This window comes from Camelus dromedarius, chromosome 13 (assembly GCF_036321535.1).
Source record: "Camelus dromedarius isolate mCamDro1 chromosome 13, mCamDro1.pat, whole genome shotgun sequence".
In the NCBI taxonomy this organism is placed as follows: domain Eukaryota; kingdom Metazoa; phylum Chordata; class Mammalia; order Artiodactyla; family Camelidae; genus Camelus; species Camelus dromedarius.
Window position 1 is genome coordinate 8,137,340 of NC_087448.1, and position 19,702 is coordinate 8,157,041.

Sequence of the window (19,702 nt, forward strand, 5' to 3'; positions counted from 1 at the left end):
TAATAATTTGAGGGGAAAAAAACAAAGTTAAATCCCTTTCTTACCTCTTGCATCAAAGTAAATTCCAGCCAGATTAAAGATTTAAGGAGATAAAAGTAAAACCATAAAATATAAAATAAATTTATTTTATTCAAAATCCTCAATGAAAATTATTTAAAGAAAAAAAAAAAAGAAAAGATTTAACCATACAAAAATCTAAAATTGTGGTTGGGGGCAAGACACCAACTAAAAGATTAAAACAGCTGAAACAAGTAGTCTCATGTATGTAAAAAGAGCTATTTTCACAAACATATCAACAATCCTTATGAATTAATATCCAAAGGGCAAATACACCTACAACAGAATAGACAAAGGAAAGAACACCAATTGGAAATTTTGTAGAGAGAAGTACTGTTGAGTGGAAAACATGAAAATATTTACCACTCAACCTACCATTGTTAAAGGTGATAATAAACAATAGTGAGTTGGAATTTAACAATCACGAGTTAGAATTATTTTGGATGTCAGATTGACAGAAATAAAAAAAGATTGTTAGGATCAATAGTGGGTGAGGATATGGAATACAAAACACACAACTTTCTGGGTGACAATTTCACAATATGTATTTTTTAAATGTGGGTTGTATATAATGTAACAGCTCACTTCAATTCACGTATCTAAAGGAAAGGAAACATACACAGAAGTACATGTACAGGAATATTAAATACAGTGTTACTCATGTTATTGAAAACCACTAGTGACCTAAATGTCCATTAATGGGGAATTTGTGCAATAATGCATAGCTTAGAAGTAATCATTAGGTTTTTGTTCTGTGAACATGGAAAGATAGCCAAAATAATGATTAAATGAAAAAAACCAAATTACAAATTAGTATGACTAGTATGATTCAATTTTTGTATTAAATGAGAAGAAAATACACATCAGGGGGGCAGACAGGTGATCATTTTTTAAAAATAAATAAATAAAAATAGACTGAAAAGAAGAGGGGAGGCAGGGGATGGGACCTCGGAAAGGTGGCAAGTAGGCTGTATTTCTGAAGGAGATCCGCCTCTCACAGCCCATGTAACCCTGGGGGCTGCAGAACCAAGCTCCATCCCCAGCCCAGTTTCACTTTTTCCTCTCTCATGTAAACACCTGAATGCTTATTTCCCACAGGAACAGCTCCCACTGCATAGCCTGACAGCATCATGGTGACCACTGGCCCTATTAAATAAAAAGGACTTAGCAGAAACATGTCCTTATCTACCAAAGGAAAATAAAAGTGAATTAGTGTGATGTAGAGTCAGATCTATTCTGCATAATTTAAAGAGAGGAATTTTCTTTATAATTTTTCCCCCAATTTCAGGCCTTTTGCTTTGTTTTCTATATGTACAGAAAATCCGGCACATTTTAGTCTTCTATGGCAATTTTTTAAAAAGATAAAATTGGTTGAGTGTTAAGGCTTTCCATGTAAGCATTATCTATTAAAATGTACCATTCATTTACAGAAATAAAAAAATATTTTCCAGCTTTCTAGATTTTTATGATTTTATAGAAGGAAATATGGCCATTTATTGATACCATCAAGTAGTCAGAAAATTCCAGCATGGCCTTTTTATCTACCAGCACAGCTGACAAAGGGAAAAAGAACAAGTATTTTCAAAGATTTTTTGAAAAGTGTTTCAAACTATTTGATTTGATGTCAACACTTAGCTAACTCACTTTAAAGTATATGTTAGCAATACTAATATATTTTTTGAAATTTATGCCTAGGGTCTGTCTCAATTTCATATGGCTATATCGTGTCCAATATCATATTTTTATCATTGCCTGTAAAAGTTAAATGACTCCATATCAACTCTGTATTGCAACCAAGCCTTCACTTTACCCATAATTAAGACAAGAGAGTCTTCTGAATTCTCTCTGGATAATCAGATGCTCATGCTGTCAACGGTTCTGTTAGTCGAGACATTTAACAGAAGTATCTACAAGAATTGCCTTTTTGCTGCACTATGCCATTTCTGGATGGCTGCCAGAGAAATCACAGTCCCTGTGTTAACTATTGGTTCAGCAAAGCTGAAAGTATGACAGCAACTTTCTTATCCTTCTGCCCAATTAAAAAAAAAAATAAGAAAGAGAAGCTTGTTGGTATTGTAAATGTTGATTTACATCCAAGTCAAACACTGTGAAAGAAGACTTCCTCCCACACGGAAGAGGACACAGAGAAAAGGCAGGTTAACAAGAGCTTTGCTTCTCCCCAGTTAGGTAGTAACAAGGATGAAGGACACACCTCTGTTGCTGCAGACTTTGCCATCTGGAGATGTGCATCTTCGCTTGCTCTCCCAGGGGGTGATGTCGCACTGGAATTCACATTTATCTCCATGCCAACCAGCCTGGCAGTAACAGTTTCCACAGTAACACTTTCCGTGGCCTTTACCCAAAATGAATTTTATACCGTGAGGGAAAAAAAAAAAGGAACTTTTCAAAGCAGAATTAACTTTCTATCTCTTTGTGATCATTTTTGCCTTTTGAAAACATTTACCTGGTCCATGGTCCTTGCTTAACATCATCAAATTATACAGTTTGTCCCCAAAACATCACAGGTGTGCCTATACCTACATAATTGCATAATTAATTATGTAAAGCCACATAAAGCCAGCCAAGGTATCCTCTAACTTGCCCTAGCCAGGGAGCTGATAAAAATGACAGAATTTTAAAGAAATGGCATGAAAGATTGTGAGTCTATTATGTTCCAATCTCAAACATGAGCATCAAACTCAAATGTATAGAAGCATTTACTCTAAGGGCATTTCTTGAAGTATTTCACTTGAAATCAACCATTGAGAAGCCAATGGTGCCTATTTACTTGGATGCATGTTATTAATGACTGAACCATTTCTTAAACCAGAGGAAATATTTATCTTTTCAGTCAACTGGATCCCACAAGTTGTTGTGTTTCACAAAGTGGAAGAGATTCTCAGCTAAATCAATGTTTAGTAGTCATTTAAACTAATAAAATACCAGATTGAGGATTACACTGGGAGAAAGCAAGATGACTGTGTGCTAAAAAGCTTTTCCTATGAGACAATGTTTCGTCTTGTTTTTTAAGACTAGATTAACTTCTTATACTAGAATTTCCTCTATAATCTCACAAATCTTCAGAAACTTACCTACTCTGTCATGGCAGGAAATTTACTTAAGATGCTACCTATGTAAGTCTTACCATGATATTAACAAATGATCATAAATCTACATTCCCCACATTCAAATTCTTTGTATATTTATAAAATTTAGTATGGAACTAGAGTTTTACTAAAATATCATTTTGCTGGAGGTGAATAAAAATTATTACGCTAAATCAAGGAAAGCTATACCCACATGCAGATGTGGAAAATTAAGCAGATATCTTCATAACTCAGATGAAAGTACTCTAATAAGACACATCTGGATAATGGAGATAAAATATAACCTCAGGACATAAACACTCCAGACAGTAAACAATGTTCTTTGCCTTGTGGCAATTGATGGAGTAAGAAAATCTCCTTTTGAATTGCTTCACTGTTGGGCTGTAGAAGCACCTCTCAACAGACTGGTTTCACGTGCATGATACACGGAAAAGTCTAGAATCCCGGTCAATGTCACCCCCAGAGGATGTTTACTGGAGTAGGTGTCTGTGGTCTGAGACTTTGCACCATGAAATTGCTTTAGCCTCAAACAAATGGAAATAATAAGTGGAAACGTTGAGAGTTAAACATTTCCTTCTGATTTCAGTTAAATGTTGATATTTACACATGCAAGTAGACTTTGCTTTGGTGGTGTGCACTAGAACACACTGGCTCCACACATGTTCCCTTCCTCTTTTTTGATCTGTGATCATTGGAAATAAAATATCAGGAGGACAAATACATAATATTTGTGGGTGGATTTATCTGATTGTTCTAATTGTTTTGGAACGAGCCCCTTAGCGGAGCTGTCTACACAGCGTCTAGCTTAGGTCACTGGCTTGAAAAATGAAGGTTTTTGTGTTTATTTTATCCTGGTTGGTTGGACAGCAAGGAAATCAGAGAGAAAGAACCAAGCAGCCCTAAAATAAGAGTATGTGGAAGACCACGGGAATTGAAGCCCATAATCTGTTTTTGTAAACAAGAGGAGTTTGTTGTAGTTAGTGACACATTGTGACCCTCTGGTTCCTCCTGGCCCCATTTGCTCCTGATCCTTCCAGGGAAAATACTCTCCTGAAATCACCCATCTGGCATGAAGAACAGGATCCCATGGATGGGATCTTTTCAGAGATAAATGAAAGGAGTAGTTGCTTATGAATAGAGAGGCAAGGCCAGAGGCAACCAAGCTAAAATGTTTAATAGCAGCCGAGAAGAATTTATCTAAACTGAAGGGGTTCTCACTGATCTTGACCTCCCTCTGCTGTGGCAATGGAGAGATTGGAAGAGAAGAGGCAAAATACAAGCATCTATGGTGAGCAGGGAAGATGGAGTCCAACCAGGACCACTTGCGAACCATGCAGCTGGCCTGGCGCCACAGGGACCCGGCTCTCTGTAAGGAACAATCTGACTTTGCATTTCAAAAATTCGAGTCAGCTCTGAACACCCTAGTCTAGGTTTCCTTATAAGACGTGTTTTCCAAGTAAACACAGGTACCACTTAAAAGAGTAAACTTCGTGCAGAAATTGAAATTTATGAGATAAAAGTTCAATGAAACAGATGAAAACATCAAGTACTTTCATTAATTTCTGCCAAGTTAATAGTCTTACCTCCACATATTTCTTCCGTTTCATCATCTATGCATTCTCTATCATCACACTCACAAAATTTACCATAAACGAGTCCATTTCCATCTGAATCGTCACACTTACACCTGCCACAGTGACATGTACCTAAAGCATTTAAACAAAGCAAGAATTATTTGTTAAATGCATATAAATTACAATGAATGAATTTCCAACCTATCTCTTTCATGGGTATAGACAATTCACATTGATTTAATATTCAAATTAGGTATTACTATGGGTATGATGGGGCAGATAATGACACTCTTTCTTGAGATTATGATAGGCCAGCAGTTAATATTTTACAGCATAGGGCTATTATGACTGACCGCTCATAGTTTCATGAATGTAAATCTGACCTCCCCAAGAGCAGAGCTGCTTTATACATGCCCATCCAACCAACGCATGAAGGAATATCTTCTGATTACACCTGGGTCTGAAGTGAACTAAAGCAGAAAATTCTAAGCTTTGTGAAAGAAGTAACCTTGCTTATCTTCCTCACCACTATTTATTCAATGCTTTGCACAATATTTGAGCATATTATTTATATAATAAATGTTTGTGGAAGTCATTATCAAATGCATAAATGAAAAACTTAGAGGTTCCTAATAATTTTATATCCACAGTGTTAAACTGATACACACGTCCTCGTGACAGTGGGACCACAGTGGGTTTTCTTAGGCATAGAGTCTTAGGAACTCACCAAAACCTCGGGGCAGATCAGAGTGACACAGAAGCACACCAGCGTCATCTGGTCTACCACACACCATATAACTCAGCCAGATTTGAGGATTTGCCTACAACCCCTGAGAGTCATTTCACTGACATTAAAACAGCATTCAAAGGATATTGAGAAGTAGAATGTCCATTTGAGGAACTTCCTTTTTAATACTTATTTTTAAAATTTTAGTTGATCATCACGGCAGTCACCATATATTAATTGAGACTCTGCCATCCACCAGATATCATCCTAGACTCTGGAAATGCAACAGGAAATCAATTCAGGCATAATCCTCCTCTTACAGTTTTATATGAGAAAATACCAGGGCGATAAAATAAGTGGAGATGTGGATAGTGTAGCAGGAACGCGTAGTAAGGGGATTTAACTGAGACCCAGTGGCCAAAGACGGATCCCCTGGGGAAGAGCTCTTAAGCTGAGACTGAACGCCAAGCAGAAATAGGAGCTAAGAGAACTGAGACGGCGAAGAGGCCCACTTCCAGCAGGAGAAAACAGCAAAGGCCCTGCAGTAAAAGGGAAATAAGAGCAGGAAAAAAGACAGCTGGAGTACAGAAAATCATGAGGAAAGCGTCAGGAAAGGAATAAGGCACCTAAACATGCAGTTTGCGGAAATCTCCTAGGTCATGTTAAAGATTCCCAACTTTAACCCAAGAATAATGAGAAACCATGGAAATATTTTCAGCAAGGGAACCATGTAATCAGGTGTCCGTTTTTACCAGATGACTCTGGTTTTTATATGAAGAATGAACTGAAATGAGGCACAAGAGGACAGAAGGGAATGTCAGCTCATTAGTCTGCTGGAAAGAAGATACAGGCTGACAAGGGTGATGGCCATGAGTTTAGAAAAAAGCAAAGGGGATATTTTCAGGAGAAAGAAAAGGACTTGGTGACTGATTACGAGGGGTAAAGAATGAGGTGGAACCAAAGATAATATTGATATTTGAAATGAGCCACTGGCTATTGGCAATTCTGTATGTGGATTCCAGGAAGTGCATGCATTTAGGATTAAGGTAGACTTGTAGCCAAATTCAGGTCTTAATCCCCATGGGATAAACATTTTTGAGGTCATGACTTTTATCTCCAACTCTCAAAGTCCTTACTTGCAAATAATGTCTACTCCATAGAGTGGCTGTGAAGATCAAATGATAAATACATCACCCAGTCATCTTTTACCAACACTACCGTGTCTAGCGCATAGTAGGCTTTCAGAAAGTGTTGGGTTGCCTTCTCCCCTTAAGACATCGAGTATATTAGTCATATTCCCAAATATTTCCTCTGGATTCACTTTATATTTATGGAGCCCACCATTTCCTGTTTTCATACCCTCTGCACAATTCGGTTACCCAGGTCACTTGTGATTTGCTATCATCAGTAAGAGTTTTTTTCTCTCTCAGTCACGTATAGATGGTGATTCTGCAGAATTGGAGCTTGTTATTTTTCTACCTTGAGAATACTTGTGTCAATTTTGCTTTTATTAAACTTCGTTTTCTTGCGGTTTTTTTTTTTCCTGAAAACTATTTCAATGTATAAAAATTCATTTCAAATCTAATGCTACAATTCGTGGTATTGCCTCATCTCATTTTTTCTCTAATTATCACCCTTCTTGTTCATTTTCACATTTATTCATGGTGTCTTTCAACCATCCACGTATCTGTTCATTCAATTTCCTTGTTGCTTATTATTTTACTGGCAAAGTCCTAGGTGCTATAGGAGATAATAAGATGAATAAAATTAAAACTAAGTCATAGACCAGGAAGAAAGAGCTAAATGATGGGTAATTTATATGTATATATGAAACCAGATGACGCAAAGGCACTTGCAACAGATTTGTGACAAATGCTGTATAGAAAAGTATAAACCTCAGTCTGGCTCTGAGAGGGAAGACATACACAGTGAAGGAGTAGGTCCTTGAGTTGGCACTTGATGTATAGATAGAATTTCAACAAGTAGAAATGGAGAGAAGACTTGTGATATTGAGGGAAAAGCCTGGGATAAGAAACAAGGATGGAGAATTCAAGAACAGTGAAGAGTCTGGCTTGAGATTGGAGAAAAGGGAATGCTGGAGACCAGGCCCTAGGACACTGCTCGAGGATTTTAGACTTTGTCTGTGAGAAAACCAGGAGCCCATCACGGCGAGGGAGCGAAGGTCGCACAGTCAGGACTGTGCATGCAGCCGCTGTTTGCAGGAACAGCCTCTGTCTCTGAATGAGACAACTTCTCTCTGATGTCCCCCACAGGCGAGCTCACTCCAGTCCACCCATCTGAACCGCTCCTGGGTGAGGCGCAAAGTTTACAACAGTTCAGAGACTTCCTGTCTTACTCATCGAGTAGAATTTGCAACAGAGGCTCCAAGACATGGCATATGGAACCCAGGCAAAAGTGCCAGACTTGGGTGTTCGTGCTGTGTCATCCTGCAGCTCTTTCTTGGTTGCCAGTTAACTCAGTCTCGAGGATTGGTCTTCTACTTTAGCTAGATTATTTTAGCTCTGACTTTTCATTCTGCTTAATATAGCTGTCTCTTTCTAGGATGACTCCCTGTCTTGAACACCAGCCTATATGCCTGAGGCAGTGGTGCTGGGGCCTCGGTTTGCTCTGCAGACTGTGCCTTGCCCTTCTGCACCCCTACAGAGTCAGCTTTTGAAACTCCTTCAGTCCCCAGCTCCATCTCCATTCTCCCTCTGCCCTTCAGTCTTATGTCCCCTCCATACATCTCTGCTTCCCTTTCTGCCCCAAGCTGCTTCCTATAAACCACACTGAGGTGTGAAAAGTTGGTACAGAGGAGGTCTGAGGAGGAAAGTTGGTACAGAGAACTCAGAGACTGATGCAGTTTGGGGGCAGTGGTCCTGAACTAGGCTGGTAGAAGTAGGCATTAAAAGAAAGCCATGTGAGCACGAGATGCCCAAAGTAAACGCGAAAGGCTTAGAAATCGAGAGGAGAATAAGAGAGACAGAAAAAAAAAGACTAAATGTAACACTGAGTGTGAATTTATCTCTTGGCCCCACAATCTCACTTCTAATGATTTATCCTAAAGATACACCTCCAAAAATATGAAAATACATATGCACCAGTTCATTCTGTGCATTTTTTATAATCCCAAAATATTGGAAACTGCCTAAATGCCCAAGAATAGGAGACTGACAGAATACACTATGTCACCTGCCCAGAACTGAGTGTGAAGTATCTGAAAAAAAGAATGAGAAACATTTTCATGTACTAATATGAAGTGAATCCCAGGAGGTGCAGTTGAGTAGCAAAAACAGAGTTCCAAAGAGCACATACAGCATGGCTACCTTCTGCGCAGGAAAAATGAAAAACAACATACGTAGCAATAGCTCACACCCTTGGATCTATGTAAGAATTCCCCAGAGAACTTGTAAAGCCCACTACATCCATATGATACCCCCAAGCAACTGAATCAGAGCCTCTGGGGCAGGAGGATTGTGAAGTTCAACCAGGACTGAGAAAAAACTGACTTTGAGGCTCCATGGGCCCAACTGTTACAAGAGTATTTAATTACAGTAACACTGGCTAAACACCATTGAAACCAAAACCATAGCTGTTTTTGTTTTACATGATTTTGGTAATTAATTTTAACAGCTCCTCTGTAAATTTCTAAGAAATCTTTTTAAATGACTTCTATGAGATAACAAAATGATTTAGTCAAAAATCTTGCAGTCAGTATATTCTTCAATGGATCTCACATCCAGGGCATTGAAACCTTCATCAAATTTGAAAAGTTTGGTTCTATTTGATGCTAAGGTATCAACTCAAAGCACTCTTGATCTGTAACCGAAAATAATTAAGTTGGTTTGTATCAATCCCTCTTAAAATAGTTATGCCAGCATTCAAAATCATGACTCACAATTTATATCAAATGTTGTTAGCGGATTGTTTCCAGTGAACATCCTGCTTGAAGAAGGAGGCACTTGGAACAGCTGGAGAGTATCAAACTTGCCAGTCTCGGCAAGAAGACAATTTTTTCCCTGTTGATTTATCTGAATTTCATTTCTAAAAAATACACTCAAAAGTAGTCTTGCTCCGAGGTTCAACATCTCTCGACGCCTCCATATTTCCACTAAGAACCCACATTTGATTATTTCATTTAAAAACTTTTGTAGGCTAGAACTCTTACCTGCATTAGAGCAGATGACATCTTGAGAATTCTTGCACATCTGGTTACTTTTTTTCCTGGTTAGGTCACAGTGAGTCGGGTACTGACAAGCATCCCCGGACCATCCTTCATCACATTTGCACTTGCCACAGTCACACTTCCCATGGCCTGAGAATTTAACAACATCTGGTTACTCTGTTTTCCACAGGAAACCATGATGGTAATCAAGAGTCTTAGGAGGGATGTTGGTTCAGGACTGAGCAATAATAAATTCAAACACAAGTATACGACTGTGGCTGAGGGGTTATTCTATTCATAAACAGGATAATGACATACGTGAATTTTATTTCAACAACCAACTTTGATAAATCATTCTAAAAATATTAAATTAACTCATAGAGACATTAGTATAGATAGATAAAACAGAAGACTAGTAAACCACATAATCAAAAAACAGCATGAAAAAACATCCACCAATCACCTACACATTCAAAACACAAAAGCCTAATAAAAATAATTTCCATTTAACTGTATTTTACAACACATAAAACCACCAACTCTGAGTAAGGAATCTTACAGGAAATCCCACTAAACATTGCCCTTATACTTATTTGAATTTGATATGTAATAACATTTTATAGATATATTAGATACCACCTTGGAATAAGATTGAGATGAAAAGTAAATATACATTCTGTTTCTTGATGGCGAAATCTGGTTCAAGAATCAGTAAGAGTCATATTCATCTACCACCACAGAAATTTCTCAATCTTTCATGTTCTGCAATCAACATTTTGCTGTTTTTATTACTGCGGTCATTAACTGTATTAAGCCCTGCTGGAAGAAGCCTTCTAACGTTTTCATTGACTACATATTAGACAGAAGTGCAAAACAGATACAATCCTCAGTCTGTCCTCAAGGAACTTAGGAACTGCAAAGCCAAGGCTAATATGCAAAGAGGATTGTGTTGTCTTCAGCCAGAAATGTTTGTTTGATCTTGTATTAAGCTGATATAGTCAATGACTGATAGAAATAAGAGGAGACAGATTTTCTGGACTTCTTTGACCTTTAACTGGGACTTGAAAAATGAGCAGAGTTTGAATGGGTTGCAGGGAGAATAATCTTATGTTATTCAAGATAATAGTACTACGTCTTAATGCCTGAAATTCATAGACCAGGGTGGAGTGGAATCACTGATCTGGGGCCAACAGTCATTCCATGTGACAGCCAAATTTACATGATGAAGTCCAGATGGTCAGTCAGAACGGATGCCATTTGGGCAGATTCGGCAGTGTCTGAATCTGTGATTGGCTGTGACTTTAAAACTCCTCTGCATGTGGCCTGGTCCATGAAGTGCTTCTATTCCTGTTATATTTTTCAAATTAATTATTCCATTTTACAAACAAAACCTTGCATGCACCCTAATTGCAATTCATTTTATCAAGTGCACATTACTCTGTTAAACTGATTGCATCATTTTGCATTCTTGTCTGGTCCTGCGTGATACTGTCAATCTCAGCCAACTTGGTATCACTTATAAGCATAAGTGAGCTCTCCTGCCAACCATCCAGTCTATTTATAAAAGTATTAAGCCACATTCTTGAAGTGGCTAAGCTTCTTTTGGTGAATTAAGTATCTCGGTAACTGTAATGACACTTTAATAATATTAGTGTATTAGGTTAAGCCATATGAAATAGCCATTTTTATAAGTTAAGTATCAGCTATTTCTTATGTTTCTTCCCAATAAAAAATTGACTGCAAAGAAAACAAAAATGATTTAGAAGAAAAGGAAATATCCAGAATAAAAGAATATTCAATGCTTCTTTCATATTGGATGGAACCTCTTAGACTCCAAATTAAGGCGTATGTAACAGAGATGAGCAGTGGTTTGTGGGTTAAAGTTTACAGATTTTTTTAAAGGGAGGAAAATTTGGAAAAATAAAGGAAAAATAAGGAAAATGGACAATTGATAGGGAAAGAACCATTCATCCCACACTGACCCAAGGAAGCACCAGTAGAAGCAAAATTTTAGGTGTTTACACCCCAAAGTTAGTCCACGGAGATCCAGTTTCAGAAACTTCTTCCATAAAAGGTTCTACGAGAAAATTAACATGGGAAGGAGAGCCCACATTCTTCGCGTAGTGTGTCACGATACATACCTACACGCGGAAGCCCATCAGATAGATGTCCTTTCATGAGAAAACTATGACTTCATTTAGCTCAGAATATACAAATATTTTTTATTTCCCTCATAACCAATATTAATATTTAGGCACACACTGTGTCAGCTGATGTGTTTTCAGCTTTTCCTTTGTCTGAAAAGAATACCATGCCTCTCCCTTCAGCTCTCTTGCTTTCCCAGACGCCAGTGGGTTGTGGGAAGGCTCCCTTATACAGAACTTCCAAAATACGCCCAGAAGTAGACTTAATAAAAGACTTTTTAATAAAGTCTACTTTTAAAAACAAATCTTTTTTTTAAAAAAAATTCTTTCATTTCTCCTTAAACAAGTCTGTGCACTGGCTAAATCAAAGCCTTTTTATGATCACCTCATGATCTTCAAATGTTATAATCAAGCAATTCTTTGGTTCTTTCTCCTCCTTCAACTAAAAGAAGCAGATGGTAACTATTTTTTTATTTCCTTCTCACTTAGTTTGGAAATTAGCAAACCTGTATATGTTCAATAAACTTTAATGTAAATCCTGTAATTGCAAGGACTTTTCCATTAATTCAGTAACACCCTAGGTACCTCTGCTCTAAGCTGTTATAAAGTGAGCAGTCAATAAAAGTTGTTGACAGTTTGGCTGACTTGAATGGAAAAAAAATGAAATTACTCTCTTGCAAGCAGGTAAAAGGACTTTTTAAGTCATGACATTTTCTACAATACAAAGAAAAGTACATATCAGGCGTTGGCATGGAGACTAAACTGAGCTCATTACTATCCATTTTTAAAACTTTTTAGTAATTCATGAAGTAGCTTATAAAATTTTAAAAAGTAACTCATGGACAAGGCAAAGTATTTTTTAAATGGATTATCACTTGATTCCCTTTTAAAACATTAAAATTCTAGATCAGTAGACAGAAAAATTGAACTGGAAATAAGGCTATAGGGCAAGCCAGGTATTTTAGGATATAATACTCTGTCACACTGTTCTGACATCCCTACCTCATTTCTGGAGGAAGAAAAACTGGACACAGCTCATTGACAAGTAGCTCTTATAGAAATGTGTATTGGTAAGAGGAGGGGCAAACTTCACTGAGGTGTGCATTGAGATGATCAAAAAGAAAGGGAAAGTTACTATAATAGCCACTCACTTGTTCCGAAATTGCTGAAGGCAAGATATTTGGACAATAGGAAAACAGCACGACAACAGTGGTAGCCATTGCTCCAAAGAGAAGGAATATCTTCCTGTGAAAATAGGAACAATCCAAAATGTGCTGACCCCTGTCCAGGATGGCTTCCTGGTTCTCTTTTTATTGAAAAGTAGTTGGTTTACAATGTTATGCTAGTTCCCGGTGTACAGCATAGCGATTCAGTTATACATACATATTCTTTTTCATTATATATTATTACAAGCTATTGAATATAGTTCCCCGTGTTATTCAGTAGGACCTTACTGTTCATCTATTTTACATACAATAGTTTGTAGCTGCTAATCCCAAACTCCTAATTCATCCCTCCCCCCCACCTTTCCCTTTGGGTAACCATAAGTTTGTTTTCTATGTCTGTGAGTTTCTTTCTGTTTTGTAAATAAGTTCATTTGTGTCATTTATTTTTAGATTCCACATATAAGTCATATTATATGATATTTGTCTTTCTCTGTCTGACTTGCTTCACTTAGGGTGATAACCTCTAGGTCTGTCCCTCCCCGTTCTTGACTCACAAGTTATGTCATTCCCCATTCTGAAAGTTTATACTTATCATAATTCACAATAGATAAGTTTCACCTATCATTCAATTGAAAAATATCCCACTTTTTAACCATTTTAGATAATTTATCTTGTCTTTCTTTTTACATTGGTATGCAGACATTTACTCTGGAAAACAGCTTTACCAAACTACACCATAATGCATAAGATAACAAATATATATTAAACTTCTGAGTTACAAATCACTTTAACTCATAATCTTTTTTGATTCTCAAGATGGCATGAAAAAATAGAAAACAAATATTACCATCCTCACTTACAGAAGAGGAAATTCATGGTCCTTGAAGAATGGATTGTCTTTAAACGGGCCCTCCAAATTTTTAACCAAAATCTCAAGTTGCCCACTCAGCTTGGGTACCTACAAACTTGAATAAGAATAAAATCCCGTAACTTTCTGTCCTTTCTTCCTCTTAGGTAACCTTCATCCACACTGCCTCCTTCTTTCCAGCTCCAAAGGCTGTGTCAAGGTCCACTTGTTGTCAAAACACAGCCTCTGGACCCCGCTTACTGAACTGAGACTCGAGGTCAGAGTTTTAGATGAAGCAGAAAAGGCAGCTTTATTTCTTTGCCAGGCAAAGGAAGTCACAGTGGGCTAATGCCTCTAAGACTGTAAGCCTGCTGAGGAGAGAAGGCAGGGGGTTTTATAACAAAGAGTTCAAAGGGCAGAGCTAATTTCCATAGAGATGGTACAGGGTAACAAATTGTTGCAAAGTTGTTCCTGTTTTTGTAGATGCAGTCAGTGGTCCCCTTCCTCTGCTGGGTATGAAATTCACCTCTGGTTTTGGGACTCTCTTTAAATTCTTGTACCTAAGACAAAGGATGTATAGGAAGGGGCTCCATGGAAAAGAGCTCTGGAGAAAAACTTGTGCAGTTTAAAGTCAAGTTGATAAATGCTTTTAGACTTTAAAGCAGGCTGAAGCCTGGGCTCTCCTGCTGCAGGCTGGGACCTGCAGATCGAATAACAGGATACAAGGAAACCACAAGGGGTCAAAAGCAGGGCACTGAGCATGGTCCCAGCACAGAGCAACACCAGGGGGTGGGGCAGACCACCCAAGTCTCCCTCCTCTCCAGCCCAACCCTGGTCAGCAAGAGCATGAGAAAAAAAAGTTTAAACCATCATCAAGTTAAGCAGTTACAAACACTATTGCAGATATCAGATGATCACCAATGATGACAATAGGGTCCTGCTCAGTTACACATTCCTTTCAAGGAGCCATGATTTCACTGCCATCTGGTACTTTGGGGGACCTACTTCCTCTCTCTCCTCTGTTTCAACCTCAGCTTCATCATTAGCACCTTCCTCTTATACTGTAAAACTGAACAAGTGTCTCCTGGGCTTTACAAAAGGTAATCAAAACTCCCTCTATTAAACACATGTCCCTACTTTTGTCTCTATGTCAAGTCAATTCTCCCTTCTTTATTCAAATCTCCAAATAGGTAGTTTTCATTCCCAGTCTCACTTTTTATCTACAATCCAATTTTAATCCCATCATTCTATTGACATTTTTCTAACTAAGAAAAATTAATATGCTTTTTATTTCTGAATTCAACTGGCATTTAAATCCTTATCTTATTCTTTGCTTCTTAATCCTCTGGCATCTTCCTCTCTTTCTCCCACCCTCCTCTTTGTCCTTCTCTGCCTCCTTGCCCTCCTCCATCATGCCTAAACACAGAGCATCAGTGAAACCCATAATCCCCAGTGCATCTCAGACAATACAAGAAAAACAAGAGGAATAAAACAGACTGGAGCATTTATTCTGAGGAGAGTTAATTAAACCTAAGATAATCTTTACATTCCTGAATCACACTAAGTTTTAAGCAGGCTTGAACTAAGTTATGGTTAATTGTTTTGTTTTGTTTTGTTTTTTCCCCTTGGCATTCAGTGAGCAGTTGGAAACTAGAAGGAAAGCTCATGAGGACTATCAGAGAAAATTAAAAAAGGAATTAAAAGCAATATTTCCTTTGCTTATCCAGATATCCAAGTTTTAAGTTAAATAAGGTAAAGATAAATCTTCCACATACACATGTATCAGCTTCCTTGAAATTATAAATATACCATCTATTTTGTTCTGACCTTTGATTTATTTTTTCCACCTAAAATATATCTTGGAGAACCTTTGTCAAGAAGTGGGGAGAGAAGCTGAGATTTGATTTTCCCTTATTTGAAACTAACAAATTATCCTGCTACATTTTCATGGACTCTGGCATGAAATATGAGTCTCTTGGGTCAGGGTCAAAGAACTTTATTACACACATCAATAGCAGCCACTGAAATATCCATCTGAGTCAGTTATCTAAGCCCCTGTTCACACAGGACAACACAGTGAGGAGCAGGTGATTCTTGCTCATGCAGTGGGTTGTGTTATGAGAGAGGCACTTCCAGGGTAGAGAACCTGATTCTTTCAGCATGGGGAGTAAGCATGCCTGAACATGCCCTGGAAGGGTACATTATTTTACTACACTAGACTATAAACAAACTTCCCTTTGCTCCAAAGGGGAACACCAGATCTATCTTCCAAGGCTCTCTGTACAGACATCCATGAAGAGATATCCCAGAATGGACGCAATCAGTGCCTGTCTTCACAAAAGGTAATGGAGAATTATCTCCCAACACCTATTCATATCAACATTTTAGCCCATAGAGATCTATTTCACTCTTTCTAAGATGTAAAATGTTCCACTGTAGATAGCCACAGCAATGTAGCCATCCTTTCCTAATGCGCACAAAACTAGTTTTGATCGTTTACCACTACAAACAATGTTGTAATAAGTATTCTTCCTTAAACATGCATCTTTATGCAGAAGTGTGACCAGATCTGTGGGATAAATTATTATAAGTGGAGTTTATGGAAGAAAGGGTATGCATATCATTAAAATTTTAATAGATAAAGACAGATTTGTTTCCAAAACTATGCTAAATACACTCCCACCAGCAATGTGTGAGGATACACTTGCCAACACATAACATGGAACATTATCAAGTAACCTGTGTTGATCTGAGCATTAAAAATTACACTGGATATATTTGTTGGCATGTGCCAATGATGGATGACATTCAACATCTTTCTTTTGGTTTATAAATAATTTTTATTTTAAAAACAAAATCATTTTTGTCTCATTTTCTTAAAATTTTCTACTTAAATATTTTGCCTAGTTTTCTATTGGGTTGTTGGATATTTTCATGATTTTTATGAGCATTAGGTTTTACATGTTAATGAATTTAGTCTTTTGTCTGTCATTATTTTGCAAATATTTAATGACATATATAGTTTCTCATACTCCTAAATCATATGATCAAATTCTCTCATGTTTTCTTCTTGAAAATTTCATTTTATGCATAAATTTGGAATTTTTTTGGTAAGGTAAGAAAAGTCCATATTTATCTTTCCATGCTGCTAGATAGGTTTTCCAACATTATTAATAAATGGTTGATTCCTTTCTCATTGATTTGAAACACCACTTTTATCAAATACTACATTCAACCCTATATAACCTTATATTGATATCTTTGTAAATTTTGTGTTAATGCCAAACTACTTTAAATGCTCAAGTGGAATAATGTGTCTTTAAAATGTTGGTAGTTCTTGGTCTCTCTTTTGTAGTCTTTGTTTTCAGTATTTATCTTTAGACTCAAGTTGATTTAATTCCAAAAATAAATCTTCTTACAACTTTGGGGAGGGAGGATTTAATTACATTAAGTATAAAGATTAATTTAGGGTATATTCACAGATGTACATTAATGTATAATGTAAAACAGTCTATCAATTTTAATTAATTGACTATGACATGTCTCTTATTACTTACAAGAATCATTTTTTTTAGATGGATATTTTGTTTTGTTTTCCTTTAGATATTCAACATCTGCATAAAGTTAATGATCATTAAACTACTAGAAATAACTACTTATTTCCTATGTTTAGTTATCTTGCCTTTTACTTATAAAACACTGTTTAAAATGGTACCAAGAATGGATACATGTTCCCTATTCTTCACTTAATACACTAAACTTAATGCTACTTTTAAGAGGAACTGTGATATATATTATTTTCATATACAGAAAATACTAATCTATTTTATTTAATTAATTCATCTTTTAAAATCAGAATTGATTGTTAAATTTTATCAAATATCTGTTCAACCTCTCTAGAAATGATCACATGATTTTTTTTCTAGATTAGCCTATCAATATGGTAAACTATGTTAAAAGATACTAAGATTAAACCAACCTTGCCTTTCTTGTACAGACACCATTGAAAATGGCATAATATCTTTTAACATGCTGCTTTTTTTTTTAAGCATTTGGGGATAATGAGAATTTTAAAAATTTAAAATTGTAACTATGGTTAGTAGGCTTATTTAGTGTCTTGTTTTATCTCTTCTTGTGTTCATTTTAGAAAATGTTAGAAAATCATCCATTTCAACTAGACTTTAAAATTTATATTCATCAAGATTATTTTGTTTACACTATCAAATCCTTTTGTTTATTTCTAAGGAAGTGTTAATGGGAAATCTTATCTCCTTGAATAGCTTTATTACTAAATAAGAAAGAACACAAAGAAATTAAGCTTTTAATTAACAAATAAAATAACAAAGTCATAAAAAGACAATTTTTAGGGAAGAAGGATCCATTAAAGATGAAAGTGGATATTAATAAATTAGAAAACAGTCATACAAACATGTGGGCCTAATAAATCTAATTGCTAATAAAAGGCAAAGCCATTAGCTACCATAATACAAAAAAAGAAACGAAGATGTTTACAAAATAAATTTTAAAAAGAAAAAGAAAAATTCTGAGAAAAATAAATAAAGTACATAAAAGATACATAAATAAAGACAGGTTATATACACACATACAAAATTCTGATAATCATTATTTTGATTATTTTTAAAGTCTTAGTAGGTCACAGTTTTGGTTTATTTTCCTGTTTTACAAGAGTTTCAAGAGAAATTTTTTACACCTATAATCAATAGACTCTTTTGTGTGTTTTATTTTATCTAGTTTATTATTTTATTTTTAAAATTATAGAGAACTACTGACCCTACAACATTATTTGAGAATATTTTTCTTTCAAATTCTTACACTATTTTTTCTTACTTCACTTGCTAGCACCTTCAGTAAAACTGAAGTTGATTTTTGTTTCCTCATTTATATCTAGCCTGATTCTCCTGTAGAATTATTTTCTTATCTTTCAAGTCCAATAATTCTAACCACACCATACTTTACTTCTGGTTGATCTGCATTTTTTTCTAGAATATGTTGTCCCCTTTCTATAAAGTGCACATATTTCAGTGAAGTAATCCTAAATTATATCTTCAAAAATTATTCTTTTCCTCATTTTTATTTTCTGCTATAGGTACACCAATTATGGTTATGTTGGATCTCCTTTTTCTATCCTTCTTCATATGCCATTTCCTAATTTTGGATATAACATTAGGTTATTTCTCATTTCATTGTTAATATTCTCAAGTCTGTGTTCCTCATTGCTGACTGGCCTGGGGAGCATCTATTCTTCTTTTCTATATATTCATTTCTGTGATATTTATATATCTTCCCAGCCTCCCCCATATACTGTCAGATAATTTTACCTTCTTTGAGGCAGCAGAGCATAAAGCTTAAAGTCATGGACTCTGTAACTGTACTGCTGGTGTATGAATCAATCCCCACTATAAAGCTTTGTTGTGTGAATTTCAGCAAGTTATTATATATATATATATATATATATATATATATACATAATAATTTCTGAGATATCTATATATCTCAGAATTCTTACTTGTAAAATGGGAACAATAGTATTATTTGCATTATAGAGTTATTGTAAGGATTAAATCAGATGACAATTGTAAAGTGCTTAAGACAATGACTGTCACATAATAAGCACTATGTAAGTAATTATTAAAAATCCTTAAAAATTTTTTCTCTGTTTTCCTACAATTTCCTCCCTGAGTACTTGCATCTTTTCTTTGAGCTCATTGCCTGGAAGCAATATATCCATTATGAAGAATTCTTTCTTTATAATTTTATAACATGAAAAATTATTCATAATTTTTATCAGTTTCATAGTAAGATGATTCAGGTATTGATTTATTATTTGAGTTTTGTTTATTACTCATATTCTATATTTCTTTTTTGTATTATTTTTTCCACAGGTGTCATGCTAA

At 36.0% G+C, this 19,702-nt stretch overlaps 1 protein-coding gene across 2 annotated transcripts in view; it reads right to left on the bottom strand.

Moving 5' to 3' along the window:
* ITGBL1 (integrin subunit beta like 1) overlaps positions 1–19,702 on the bottom strand; it is a 161,220-nt gene that overhangs the window by 86,143 nt on the left and 55,375 nt on the right. For both annotated transcript variants that reach the window (XM_010986049.3, XM_064492992.1), the window contains 3 exons: positions 9,634–9,780; positions 4,748–4,870; positions 2,270–2,410 (listed from right to left, as the gene is read on the bottom strand). In XM_010986049.3, coding sequence (XP_010984351.2) covers positions 2,270–2,410; positions 4,748–4,870; positions 9,634–9,780 — 411 coding nt within the window. The remainder of the gene's footprint in view (positions 1–2,269; positions 2,411–4,747; positions 4,871–9,633; positions 9,781–19,702) is intronic.